This window comes from Balaenoptera borealis, assembly GCF_965194805.1.
Source record: "Balaenoptera borealis genome assembly, chromosome: X".
Lineage (NCBI taxonomy): Eukaryota > Metazoa > Chordata > Mammalia > Artiodactyla > Balaenopteridae > Balaenoptera > Balaenoptera borealis.
The window spans coordinates 97,428,960-97,442,421 of NC_138881.1; the positions used below are offsets into that span (position 1 = coordinate 97,428,960).

General features: G+C 35.5%; 2 protein-coding genes and 1 pseudogene across 3 annotated transcripts in view; 2 read left to right on the forward strand and 1 right to left on the reverse strand.

The window, feature by feature from the left end:
* HTR2C (5-hydroxytryptamine receptor 2C) overlaps positions 1-13,462 on the forward strand; it is a 144,574-nt gene that overhangs the window by 91,576 nt on the left and 39,536 nt on the right. The window contains exon 3 of the mRNA XM_082377653.1: positions 361-561. Coding sequence (XP_082233779.1) covers positions 361-561 — 201 coding nt within the window. The remainder of the gene's footprint in view (positions 1-360; positions 562-13,462) is intronic.
* Positions 1-13,462, reverse strand: part of LOC309620542 (mitogen-activated protein kinase 6 pseudogene) — a 58,545-nt pseudogene that overhangs the window by 21,877 nt on the left and 23,206 nt on the right. The gene's annotated exons all lie outside the window — the stretch shown is intronic.
* The window catches only part of LUZP4 (leucine zipper protein 4), a 389,928-nt gene continuing 377,035 nt past the window's right edge, over positions 570-13,462 (forward strand). Inside the window, exon 1 of the mRNA XM_082377516.1 lies at positions 570-6,415. The gene's annotated coding sequence lies outside the window, so the exon portion shown is untranslated. The remainder of the gene's footprint in view (positions 6,416-13,462) is intronic.

The window sequence follows — 13,462 nt, forward strand, 5'->3', positions numbered from 1 at the left end:
AATGGAGAATGACTGCCTAATGGGTAGTGGTTTCCTTTTGCAATGATGAAATGTTTTGGAACTAGAAAGAGGTGATGGTTGCATAATGTTGTGAATGGATTAAATGCCTCTAGATTGTACACTTTAAAGTGATTAATTTTATAATATGTAAATTTTACCTCAATAAAAAATAATGTATGTAACACTGAATGCATTATCATCATCATTGTCATATCATTACTATGGAAAACAATGTTTACCAAATTTCACTTTCTTTTATAAACTTAGATTATGAGAAGAAAAACTAAGTAGACTAAATTTAAAACTACAGTTGGTATAATTTACATAATATGTTCTTGTCTTCTCTCTGCTCTCTTTCAGATTATGTCTGGCCATTACCTAGATATTTGTGCCCCGTCTGGATTTCTTTAGATGTTTTATTTTCTACAGCGTCCATCATGCACCTCTGCGCTATTTCGCTGGATCGGTATGTAGCAATACGTAATCCTATTGAGCATAGCCGTTTCAATTCACGGACTAAGGCCATCATGAAGATTGCTATTGTTTGGGCAATTTCTTTAGGTAATTAACTTTCTTGGCCAGTAGAATTGCAGCGGCTATGCTCAATACTTTCGGATTATGTACTGTGAACAACGTACAGACGTCGACTGGTAACATTTGCGTTTAATCGGGATTCTTCTATTTAATAATTATTCTTAACCTATTTATCTGATATTTAGGTTAACAATAATGTAAGAAATGTAAACTATATAAATATGCAAATGTAAAGTTTCCATTTATCCTGCTAAATTATTTTATGTGTCAAAAATGCCAATGAATTCTGCAACACAGACACATAACCTTTGAGATAATTAAAACTATTTGAAGATGACAAAGATATATGGTAAAATCTAAATTTTTAAAATGCAGCTTTTAAATCTTAGAAGAGATCAATCTATCCCAGAATATTAATCTTAATATTTTTATTCTAATTCTATATCTTCAGTGGAAAAATTTATAGTGCAATACGAATCTTCACAAAGTAAACATGTCAAAATTTATGCTGTTAATCAACCTAAAATATACTATTTCCCCTTCGTTTTTAAATATCTCCTTGAATTCTGGTTATACAGAAACAAAAACATCTATTGGTTTCTTTAAAGATTTGGGGGAGGTTAAAGGGAGAGAAATGATCATCTTACTGCTTTTATTTAAAATACTCATGCTCAACAATACTAATATTCAAGTCACAAAATTTAACCAATTGGAATATAAGGAATTTTACAATCCACTTTTTCCTTTTTTTTCTCCTCCAGTTGGAACTTACATTTAGTGTCTCATTAAATAATCCCTCTTCAAAGTTATGTTTCTGTAAAAGATTCTGATAAACTTTACAAGATCAAGATGTCTTTACTGATATCATCTAAAGATTTTGGCTGAGGGGTCCAAGATATCTCAGAGCTGGTGTTGGCCTACTGGTGGATGGGGATTTGTCCCAGGGGGTTCCAAGGTTGGTATCAGTCTGCTGGCGGGCAAGGCCAGGGCCTAGAGTGTCCAAGTGCTAGTGCTGACTCACTGGTGTGTGGAACTGGGCCCTGGGCTCCCTGGATGGAGGACCCAAGGTATCCCAAAGCTAGTGTCAGCCAGCTGCAGGTGGGGATGGATCCAGGGGCTGCTGGCTGAGGAACCCAAGGTGTCCCACAGCTAGAGATGGCCTATTGCTGTTTAGGACCAGGGACTGGGGGGTTCTAGGGAAGGTGCCTGTCCGCTGGTGGGTGAAGCCATATCCTGGGGCTAGTGCCAGCCCACTGGCAATTAGAGATATGTCCTGGGGTCTCTGGCTACAGCACCCACGGGTCCTAGAGCTATTGTCAGACTACTGGTGGGTGGGCCCATTTTCTGACACAGCTGGCCAAATGGTCCAGGGTGTCCTGAAGCTTGTGTCGGCTCACTGGTGAGTGGGGCCTGATCCCAGGGCAGCTGGCTATGGAGCTCATGGTGTCTTAGAGCTGGTACCAGCCTGCTGGTGGGTGGGCTGGGTTCTGCCACACCAGGCTTCAGGATTACAGTGGTCCCGGGGCTGGTGTCTGGGACCCAGAATCCTGGGGCAGCTGACAGCCCACTGGTGGGTCAGGCTGGTCCCAAGACTAGAGCCAGCTTGCTTGTGGGCTGAGCTGGGACCCAGGGTGTCCTGGGGCTTATGCTTGTTCACTAGTGAGCAGAGCTGGGTCCTGGATTCTCTGGCTAGAGGGTCCTGGGGGTCCCAGATCTAGTGCCTGTGTACTGGTGTGTTAGGCCAGGTCCTGGGACCTCTGGTGGACAAGGCCATGTCCGAGGGTGGCTGTGGGCTCAGGGGGTCTTAAGGCAGCCTGCCTATTGGTGGGTGGGGCTGTATCCCCACTCAGCTAGTTGCTTGGCCTGAGGCATCCCAGTACTGGTGGACATGGGCCTGCTGGGTCCCAAGACAAATAAGCTACATGGAGGGTTCCAAAATGGTTCTTGCCAGCATCAGTGTCCACATGGTAGAACGTGATAGAGCTCTCAAAAATGGCTGCCGCCAGTACCTATTTCACCAGGGTGAGCTCCTGTTGCCTCCTGCCTCTTCAAGAGACTCCTCAAGATCAGCATGTGGGTCTGACCCAGACTAGTTTCAAATTACTGCTTCTGCCCTGGGTCCAAAAGAGTGTGAGATTTTGTGTGTACCCTTTAGGAGTGGAGTCTTTGTTTCCCACAGCCTTCTGGATCTCCCAAAAGTAAGCCCTCCTGGCCTTCAAAGCCAAATGATCTGGGGGCTCATTTTCCTGGTGCAGGACCCCTGGGCTGGGGAGCACAATGTGGTGATCAGACCCTTCATTCCTTTGGGAAAACCTCTGCAATTGTAATTATTCTCCTATTTATAGGTCTTGACTATACCATGACTCCACCCCTCCTCCCATTGTGGTTCCTTATTTATACCTTTAGTTGTAGAAGATCTTTTCTGGTGGATTTCAGTATTTCCCATCAATAGTTGCTCTGTAAACAGTTGTAATTTTGGTGTGCCTGTGAGAGGAGGTGAGCTCAGGGACTTCTTACTCCTCCATCTTTATACTGTATTTATTGAAAAAATACACATATAAGTGGACCCACACAGTTCAAACTCATGTTGTTCAAGAGTCAACTTTATTTAGTTAAGGATTTCTGCATCTATATTCGTTAGGGCCTGTAGTATTATTGGCCTGTAGTTTTCTTTTATGTAGTGTCCTTATATGGCTTTGATATCAGGGTAATGCCGACCCCATAACATGAGTTTGGAAGTGTTCTTTCCTCTTCAATTTTTTTGGAACAGTTTGAGAAGGATTGGCCTTACTTTGTAAAATGTTTGGTAGAATTAACCAATGAAACCATCTGGTACTGGACTTTTCTTTGTTGAGAAGTTTTTTTATTACTGCTTCAATCACCTAACTCATTATTGGTCTGTTCAGATTTTCTATTTTTTCATGATTTATCTTGGTAGGTTGTATGAATCTAGGTTATCTAATTTGTTGGCATATAAATTATATTCAATTCTATTCTGTTAATCTACAAGACTTTCCTTATTTCAGTACTACACAATCTTAATTACTGTAGTTTTGTAGTATATTTTGAAATGTGGAAGTGTGAGTGCTCCAAATTTGTTCTCCTTGCTCAATATTGTTTTGGCTACTGGGTTCCTTGCAACTCCCTATGAAATTTTTAAGCAGTTTCTCAGTTTTGAAAAATAAGACTTCTAGGATTTTGATAAGTAAGCATTGAATTTGTAGATCAGTTAATACAGTATTGTCATCTTAACAATGTTAAGTCTTCCAATCCATAAACATGAGATATCTTTACATGTATTTAGATATTTTTAAATTTCTTTCAAAAATTTTTTGCAGTTTTCATTGTACAAGTCTTGCACTTCTTTTGTCAAAGTTATTTCTAAATGTTTTATTATTTTTTGATGCTATTGAAATTTGAATTGTTTTATTTCATTTATAGATTGTCCATTGCTATTATATACTACTACAATTGATTCTTTTATATTACTCTTGTAGCCTGAAGACTTGCTAAACTTGCTTCCTAGTACAAGATCATGTAATCTTCAAATAAAGATGGTTTTACTTCTTTCTTTAAAATCTAGATATCTTTTAATTTCTTTTTCTTGCCTAAATTCTCTGCTTAAAACCTCCAGTACAAAGTTGGATAGAAGTGGTAAAAGAAAACTTGTTTGTTCTGATCTTAGGAGGAACTCTTTCAGTCTTTCATAATGAAGTAAGATGTTAGCTGTAGGTGTTTTACAGATGTCCTCTATGAGGTTGAGGAAGTTCCCTTCTACTTTTTGTATGGTCACTATTTTGTTATAAAAACACATTGGATTTTGTCCTTTATTCTATTAATATCACGTTACATTGATCGATTTTCACCTGCTGATACAACCTTGCATTCTTTGGATAAGTTCCCCTGGGTCTTGATGTATACTCATTTTTATATGTTGCTGGATTTGGTTTGCTAGTATGTTGTTGAGGATTTTTGTACTTATATTAAGAAAAAGTACTGGTCTGTGGTTTTTCTTTTTATATGACGTCTTTGTCTATTTTTTGGTATCAGGAGTAATACTAGCCTCATAAAACGAGATGGGAAATATTCTTTCTTTTTCTATTTTTTGGAAGAGTTTTTGAATGATTGGTGTTAATTCTTTAGATATTTGATAGAATTCACCAGTGAAGCCATTTGGGCCTGAGCAGTACTTAGTGGAGTTTTTTAATGTCAAATGGAATCTCTTTACTTGTAACAGGTCTATTCAGATTTTCTTTTTCTTTGTGAATTAGTCTTCACAGCTTGTGTATTTTTTAAAATTCATGTATTTCCATACAAATTGTAAATTTTTTGTTCTAATTCTGTGAAAAATGCCATTGGTAATTTGATAGGTATTGCACTGAATCTGTAGATTGCTTTGGGTAGTATAGTCATTTTGACAATTTTGATTCTTCCAATCCAAGAACGTGGTATATCTCTGCATCAACCCCAAATAGCCAAAGCAATCTTGAGAAAGAAAAATGGAGCTGGAGGAATCAGGCTCCCTGACTTCAGACTATACTACAAATCTACAGTAATCAAAACAGCATGGTATTGGCAGAAAAACAGACATACAGATCAATGGAACAGAATAGAGTCCAGAAATAAACCCACACACCTATGGTCAACTAATCTATGACAAAGAAGGTAAGAATATACAATGGAGAAAAGACAGTCTCTTCAATAGGTGGTGCTGGGAAAACTGGAGAGCTACATGTAAAAGAATGAAATTAGAACATTCTCTAACACCATACACAAAAATAAACTCAAAATGGATTAAAAGCCTAACTGTAAGGCCAGATACTATAAAACTCTTAGCATAGGCAGAACACTCTCTGACATAAATTGCAGCAATATCTTTTTTGATCCATCTCCTAAAGAAAATAAAATCAAAAGTAAATAAATGAGACTTAATTAAACTTAAAAGCTTTTGCACAGAAAAGGAAACTGTAAACAAAACAAAAACACAACCCATAGAATGGGAGAGGATATTTGCAAATGAAGCGACCGACAAGGGATTAATGTCCAAAATATACAAATAGCTCATGCAGCTCAATATCAAAAACACAAACAACCCAGTCCAAAAATGGGTGGAAGATCTAAATAGACATTTCTCCAATAAAGACATACAGGTGGCCAAAAAGTACATGAAAAGATGCTCAACATCACTAATTATTAGAGAAATGCAAATCAAAACTACAATGAGGTATCATGTTACACCAGTCAGACTGGCCATCATAAAAAAATCTAAAAACAATAAATGCTGGAGAGGGTGTTGAGAAAAGGGAACCTTCCTACACTGTTGGTGGGAATGTAAATTGGTACAACCATTATGGAGAACAGTATGGAGGTTCCCTAAAATACAAAAAATAGAGCTACAATATGATCCAGCAATCCCACTCTTGGGCATATATCCAGAGAAAACTATAATTCAAAAGGATACATGCACCCCAATGTTCATCACAGCACTATTTACAATTGCCAAGACATGGAAGCAACCTAAATGTCCATTGGCAGAGGAGTGGATAAAGAAGATGTGGTACATATATACAATGGAAAATTACTCAGCCATAAAAAAGAATGAAATAATGCCATTTGCAGCAACATGGCTGGACCTAGAGATTATCTTACTGAGTGAAGTAAGTCAGACAGAGAAAGACAAATATCATATGATATCGCTTATATGTGGAGTCTAAAAAAAATGGTACAAATGTACTTATTTACAAAACAGAAATAGAGTCACAGATGTAGAAAACAAACTTATGGTTACCAGGGGGGAAGGGGGGGGAGGGATAAATTGGGAGATTGGGATTGATATATACACACCAATATATATAAAATAAATAACAAATAAGGACTTACTGTACAGCACAGGGAATTCTACTCAGTACTCTGTAATGATCTATATGGGAAAAGAATCTAAAAAAGAGTGGCTATATGTATATGTATAACTGATTCACTTTGCTGTACACCTGAAACTAACACAACATTGTAAATCAAATATACTCCAATAAAAATTACTTTAAAAATTCATGTAGATTTTCTGATTAGTTGGCATGCAGTTATTCATAGTATTTCCCTATAATCCATTTTATTTCTGTCATGTATCCTCTTCTATTCATGTTTTTAGTAATTTGCATTGTCGCTCTTTATTCTGGTAAGTCTAGTTAAAGTTTTATCAATGTTGGAAATTTTCCCCCCAAAATCAACTTTTGTTGTTTTTTATTTCATCCTGGAAGACTCCCTATAGTATTTCTTTTTCCTTTTATAAGTTTATTTATTTATTTATTTTTGGCTGTGTTGGGTCTTCATTGCTGCGTGTGGGCTTTCTCTAGTTGCGGCAAGCGGGGGTACTCTTCGCTGCGGTGTGTGGGCTTCTTATTGCGGTGGCTTCTCTTGTTGCAGAGCACAGGCTCTAGGCACAGGAGCTTCAGTAGTTGTGGCATGTGGGCTCAGTAGTTGTGGCTCACGGGCTCTAGAGCGCAGGCTCACTTGTTGTGGCGCATGGGCTTAGTTGCTCCGTGGCATGTGGGATCTTCCCTGACCAGGGTTCGAACCCATGTCCCCTGCATTGGCAGGTGGATTCTTAACCACTGCACCACCAGGGAAGTGCTGTTATAATATTCCTTGTAGGGCACATTTGCTAGCAACAAATTCTTAGCTTTTGTTTACTGGAAACATTTAACTTCTCTTTCATTTTTAAAGAGTAGCTTTGCTGGACATAATATTATTGGTTAATAATATTTTTATTCCATGACTTTGAATATGTCATCCCAATGCCTCCTGGCCTCCATGGTTTCTGGTGGGAAATCAGTAAAACTTAGGGATTCCTCATCTGTGATGCGTTGCTTCTCTTTTGCTGCTTTCAAGATTCTCTTTGCCTTTGGATTTTATTTGATTACTCAGTCACCTCAGGGTCTCTTTTATTAACTCTTTCATTTTCTGATCAGCAGTTGCTGCTTCTATGTTCTTTGCATATCTAGTACTTTTAATTGTATGCCCAGTATTGTGGGTATTATGTTATAAAAGTCCTTGATTTTGTCATCTTTCTCTCGTGTTAAATTTTATTCTAACTGAAAGTTAAATTATCAGCATATCACCTGTATACTGTATTAGATTCCTAGCGCATAGCCTTACTTCAGTCTCAACTAAAGGCCCTGAGTATTTTACAAAGATGGTCCACTATGTGTATACGATCTCTAAAATCTCAGATTTGCTTTCCAGCCTTCCAGTGTCTGTTATATGCTAGGACCCCAAGAGGCTTACCTAGGTCATTTGCATCTCAGGAGTTGGCCAAAATCATGAGAAGAAATTTTATGCAAGTTTTAGAGAATCCCCTGTGTGTCTGTCCATTCTCTCCTGGCATAACACCCAAATTTGTCTCCATTCAGCTCTGAAATGTTATTTATGTCTCAACTTCCCAGCAAAAGTGCTACACTTTGACTGGGCTCTATTTCCTTAAAACATAGTTTCAAAATTGCTCATCAGGAGGAAGCTCGTGTGAATGGGAGCTCAAACATGGGCTTTCTGTCTCTTAAAGATTGTAGCTTTTCACTTTAGCTTATCCAGTAAATAGAAACAATTGTACAATGTATTTGGTGCAGCCTTGTTTTTTTCCTTTTTGTTGCCAAGATATAATTTACATACAATAAAATATACAGATTTTTATGTATAGTGATTGATGAGTAAGAAAAAATGATAATTTCTATGTAACCATCAGAAAAAAACAAGATTTAAAGTAATTCTACCACTCAATAATTGTCCCCATTCACTTTCCAGGCAATACACCAATGGGACAACCATTGTTCTTATCTTTATTACTAATATTTAGTTTTAACTTTCCCAGATATTCAAATAAATGAATATAAACATTGCATTCTTTTATGTGTCTATCATCTTTTTTCAGTATAGTGATTTTGAGATACATCCATTTTGTTGCACTTATCATTAACTTGCTCTTTTTTATTGCTAAGTAACTATCATCACATGACTATACTACCAGTTGTTTATTCAATTATCTCCAGATGGATATTTACATTCTTTTCAGTTTGGTACTATTAGGAATAAAATTGGTATGAGAATTATTTTTCAAAGTCTATTTTAGGTTCTCTGTTTTTATTTCTCTTGGGTAAATACTTAGGAATGGAATTGCTGGGTCAAAACAAAGTTGTAGGTTTATCTTTATTTAAAAGAAATAAACAAACAAACTACCAAACCAGTTTTCAAAGTGGCAGTACTATTCTGTATTCCCACCAGCAACATACGTGAGTTCTAGTTGATCCATGATTTCATTGCCACTTGGTAATGCCAGTTTTTATTATTTTTTTAGCTAATTGTAGACTTACAGAAAAGTTGCAGAATAGCACAGAGTCCCCTTACATCCCTCATCTTACTTCACTGAATATTAACATTTTGTATACCCATAGTACAATGACCAAAAACAGGAAATCAACATGTCATACAGTATTATTAACTAAAGTACAGATTTTGTTCAAATTTCACAACATTTTCTGCTAGTGTCCATTATTTGTTTTCATACCTTATTCAGGATTCCACATTATATTTAGTTGCATTGAGCAGCTTCAGCTGCATCCAACAAATTCTGATAAATTCTCTTTTCATTTTTATTCGGTTCCAAATATTTTCTAATTTTCCTTGTTATGGCTTCTTAGATACACCCATCATATAAAAGTGGACATTTAATTTCCAAATATATGGGGGTTTTTAAGTATCTTTTGATATTAATTTCTCATTTAAATGCTTTCTTCTCTGCAATCACCCTCTGTGTTTTTTTCAGTCTTTTAACTTTATTGAGGCTTTCAATAGTTAAGTCAAAGATCTCTCTTGGTAAATGTCACATTGCACTTGAAAATATGTGGGTTATTTCCAAATACCTTTTGATAGTGATTTCTAACAAAATTCCACAGTAATAAGAGAACAGACTCTGTATGATTTCAATACCTTTAGACCATGAAATTTTTGCGTCTTGTTTTATGTCTCTGGATACGTTCCAGTGTGTCCTGGTTTATAGTCTATAGGCGCTTGAATAGAATTTGTATCTTGCTGTTGTGTGAAAGTTGTATAAATCTTAATTATGTTGAATTGGTTCATAGTGCTTTTCAGGTCTACTATATCCTTCTACTTTTCTGTCTATTCATCCTATTAATTTTTGAGAGTTTGATATTGAATCTCCAAATAAAAATCTTAATTTATCTACTTCTCCTTTCAATTCTGTTGATTTTGCTTCATGTATTTTGGAACTGTGTTATTAGGTGCATATATATTTTAAAATTATTATATCATCCTGCTATATTAACCCATTTTTAGTTATGCAATCTCCCTCTTTGCCTCTAATACTAATCATACTATTAAGTATATGTTATCTGAAATTAATATGTACTATAGTGTTTTATGCATATCATTTCATGTAGTATATATTTCAATTCTTTACTTTCAACCTATATGTATGTTCATAATCAAAATATATCTCATGTTAGCAGCAAAGAATTTAGTCTCTGTTTTCTTTTTAAAACTTTTTATTCAATCTGATTACCTTTAACTTTTGATTAGAGGGTTTAGTCAATTTACATTTAATGTGATTATTGATATTGTTTTTGACATTTGTTTTCTATTCATCTTTTATCTTTATTGTTGCTCCATTCCACCTTTCCTGTTTACTTTTTTCTTATCATGATATAGTTAATATACCTAAAATTTACCATTTTAAGTGTACAACTCAATAGTTTTTAGTGTATTCACAAGGTTGTACAACCATCACCATTATTTAATTATAGAGCATCTTCATGACACCAAAAAAAAAAAGTATTTAAAAGAGTCATTCCCCAATCCTCTCTCCCCAGACCTTAGACATCACTAATTTACTTTTTACTTCTATGGATTGGCCTACTCTGGACATTTTCTATGAATAGAGTCATACAATATGTGACCTTCTCTATCTGCCTTCTTTCAAATATCATCTTTTTCAATTCTTCCTTGTTGTAGCATACATTAGTACTTCATTTACCTTTTTCCTTTCTTTGTTAGTTTTTAGCAGTTGATTGAGAAATAATTCAGATATAACTCACCTAGTTAAAGTATACAATTCAATGGTTTTTAATATTTCATAGATGTGTGCAACCATCACCTCTGTTAGTTTTAAAACATTTTTGTCACCACAAAAAAAAAAACCTTGTAAGTATCACCACCCCTACCTACCCATCCCCCATGCCTAGGCAAGAACTAATCAATTACCTGTCTCTATAGGTGTGCCTACTCTGGCAATAGATGGGATATCATGTAGTTATGATCATATAATATGTGGTCTTATGTGATTGGCTTTTTCACTCAGTAATCTTTTAAGTGTGAATAAGATTCTGTTGTATGTATATACCACCACTTATTTTTTCACTCTTCCGCTGATGGGCATTTGGGTTATTTCCAGTCTTTTTTAATCATGAATAATGCTGCTGTGAACATTCATGGAGCAATTTTTCTTTGAACACCTGTTTTCAATTCTCTTGCATATATAACTAAGGAATTCCTTGATCATATTGTAACTGCTGAATTATTTCCAAAGCTGATGCACCATTTTAAATTCCCATCAACCTTATTGGAGGATTCCAACTTCTTCACATTGTTACCTACATTTTTTGCTGTTTATATATATGATTATACCTGTCCTAGTATGTATAAAGTGGTATCTCATTGTGATTTTGATTTGCATTTCCTTAATAGCTAATGATGATGAGCATATTTTCATGTACATATTGGTCATTTGTATATCTTCTTCGGAGAGATACATATTCATATCATTTGCCCAATTTAATTGGGTTATCTATCTGTTACTATTGAATTGTAAGCATTTTCATATGTTCTGGATGAAAGACACACAGAAGACATATGACTTCTAAGTATTTCTACCATTGTGTGAGTTGTCCTTTCACTTTCTTGATGGCATCATTTGCAGTACAAAAGTTTTTAATTTTGATGAAGTTCAATTTATCTATTTTTCTCTTGTTGCTTGTGCTCTTAGTGTCACATTTAGTAAAACATTCTTAATGCTAGAATTATAAGGGTGTATCCCTATGTTTTCTTCTAAAAGTTGTATAATTTTTACCTCTTACATTTAGGTCTTTGATTCATTTTGAGTTAATTTTTGTAAATGGTGAAAGGTAAGGATCCAACTTCCTCCTTTTGCATGTTGACATCAGTTATCCCAGCACCATTTAAAAAGACTATTCTTTCCCCCATCGAATGGTTGTCTTAGTTTTTACAGGCTATTGTAACAAAATACCATAAACTAAGTGGCTTACAAACAAAAAAATATTTATTTCTCACAGTTCTGGAGGCTGGGAAGTCCAAGATCATGGCACTGACAGATTGGGTGTCTGGTGAAGTCCCACTTCCTAGATGGCCATCTTTTCACTATAACCTCACATGGCAGAAAGGCAAGGGAGCTTTCTCTAGCCTCTTTTATAGGGCACTAATATCATTCATGAGCACTCTGCTTTAGTGACTTAATCACTTCCCAAAAGCCCCACCTCCTAAGAGCACCTTGGGGGTTAGGATGTCAACATGAATTTTGAGAGGGACACAATCATTCAGACCATAGCAATGGTCCTGGCACCTTTGTTGAAAATTAGCTGATTATAGATACATAGGTCTACTTGTGCACTCTCAATTCTATTCCAGTGATCTATATGTCTATTTTTACGTCTGTACCTCATGGTCTTGATTATCATTATTTTGTAGTAAGTTTTAAAATCAGAAAGTGTGAGTTCTCATACTATGTTCTATTTCAAGATTATTTTGGCTATTCTGGGTCCTTTGCAATTCCATGTGAATTTTAGAATTGGCTTGTCAATTTCTACATACAAAGAAGTCAGCTGGGATGCTGAAAGGAATTGCGTTGACTCTTTAGATCACTTTGGAGAGTATTGCCATCTCAACAATTTTAAATCTTCTAATCCATAGACATAAGCTTTTTTCCATTCATTTAAATTATTTACTTTCATTCAACAGTTTTGTACTCTTCAATTTAAAAGTTTTAGATTTCTTTTGTTAAATTTATTCCTAAGTACTTTATTCTTTTCAGTGCTATTGTAAATTGCATTGGGTTTTTTTTTTGAATTTTATTTTATTTTTTTTATACAGCAGGTTCTTATTAGTTATCTATTTTATACATATTAGTGTATATATGTCAAGCCCAGTCTCCCAGTTCATCCCACCAACCACCCCCCGCCCGCTTTCCCCCCTTGGTTGCATTGTTTTCTTAATTTCATTTATTGGATTGTTCATTGCTAGTGTATAGAAATTCAATTGAATACCAAAATAATAGCACAGTGAATGTGGCAACATTTAAAAAAATTACATACCATGATCAAGTGGAATTTATCCCAGATAGGAAAGGTTGGTTTAACATCAATAGAATAAAAAACAAAAACCACATGATCATCTCAATATATATATAAATAGCATTTGAAAAAATGTCCATTTTTTAAAATTGAAATATTATTGATGTAGAAAATTGTTTAAGGTGCACAGCATGTTGGTTTGATACATTTATATATTGCAATATGATTGTCACTGTAGTGTTAGCTAACACCTCTATCACATCATATAATAGCCATTACTTTTTTTGTGTTAAGAACAATTAAGATCTAGTCTCTTAGCTACTTTGAAGTTTATAATACAGTATTGTTGACTATAATCACAATGCTGTGTGTTAGCTCTCCAGGACATATGTATCTACTAGCTCCAAGTCTGTACCTTTAAAAAACATATCCCCAATTCCCTCACCCACCAGCCTCTGGTAACCACCATTCTGCTCTCTGTTTTTACAGGTTTGGCTTTCTTAGATCCCACATATAAGTGAAATGATATAATATTTGTCTTTCTCTGTCTTACTTAC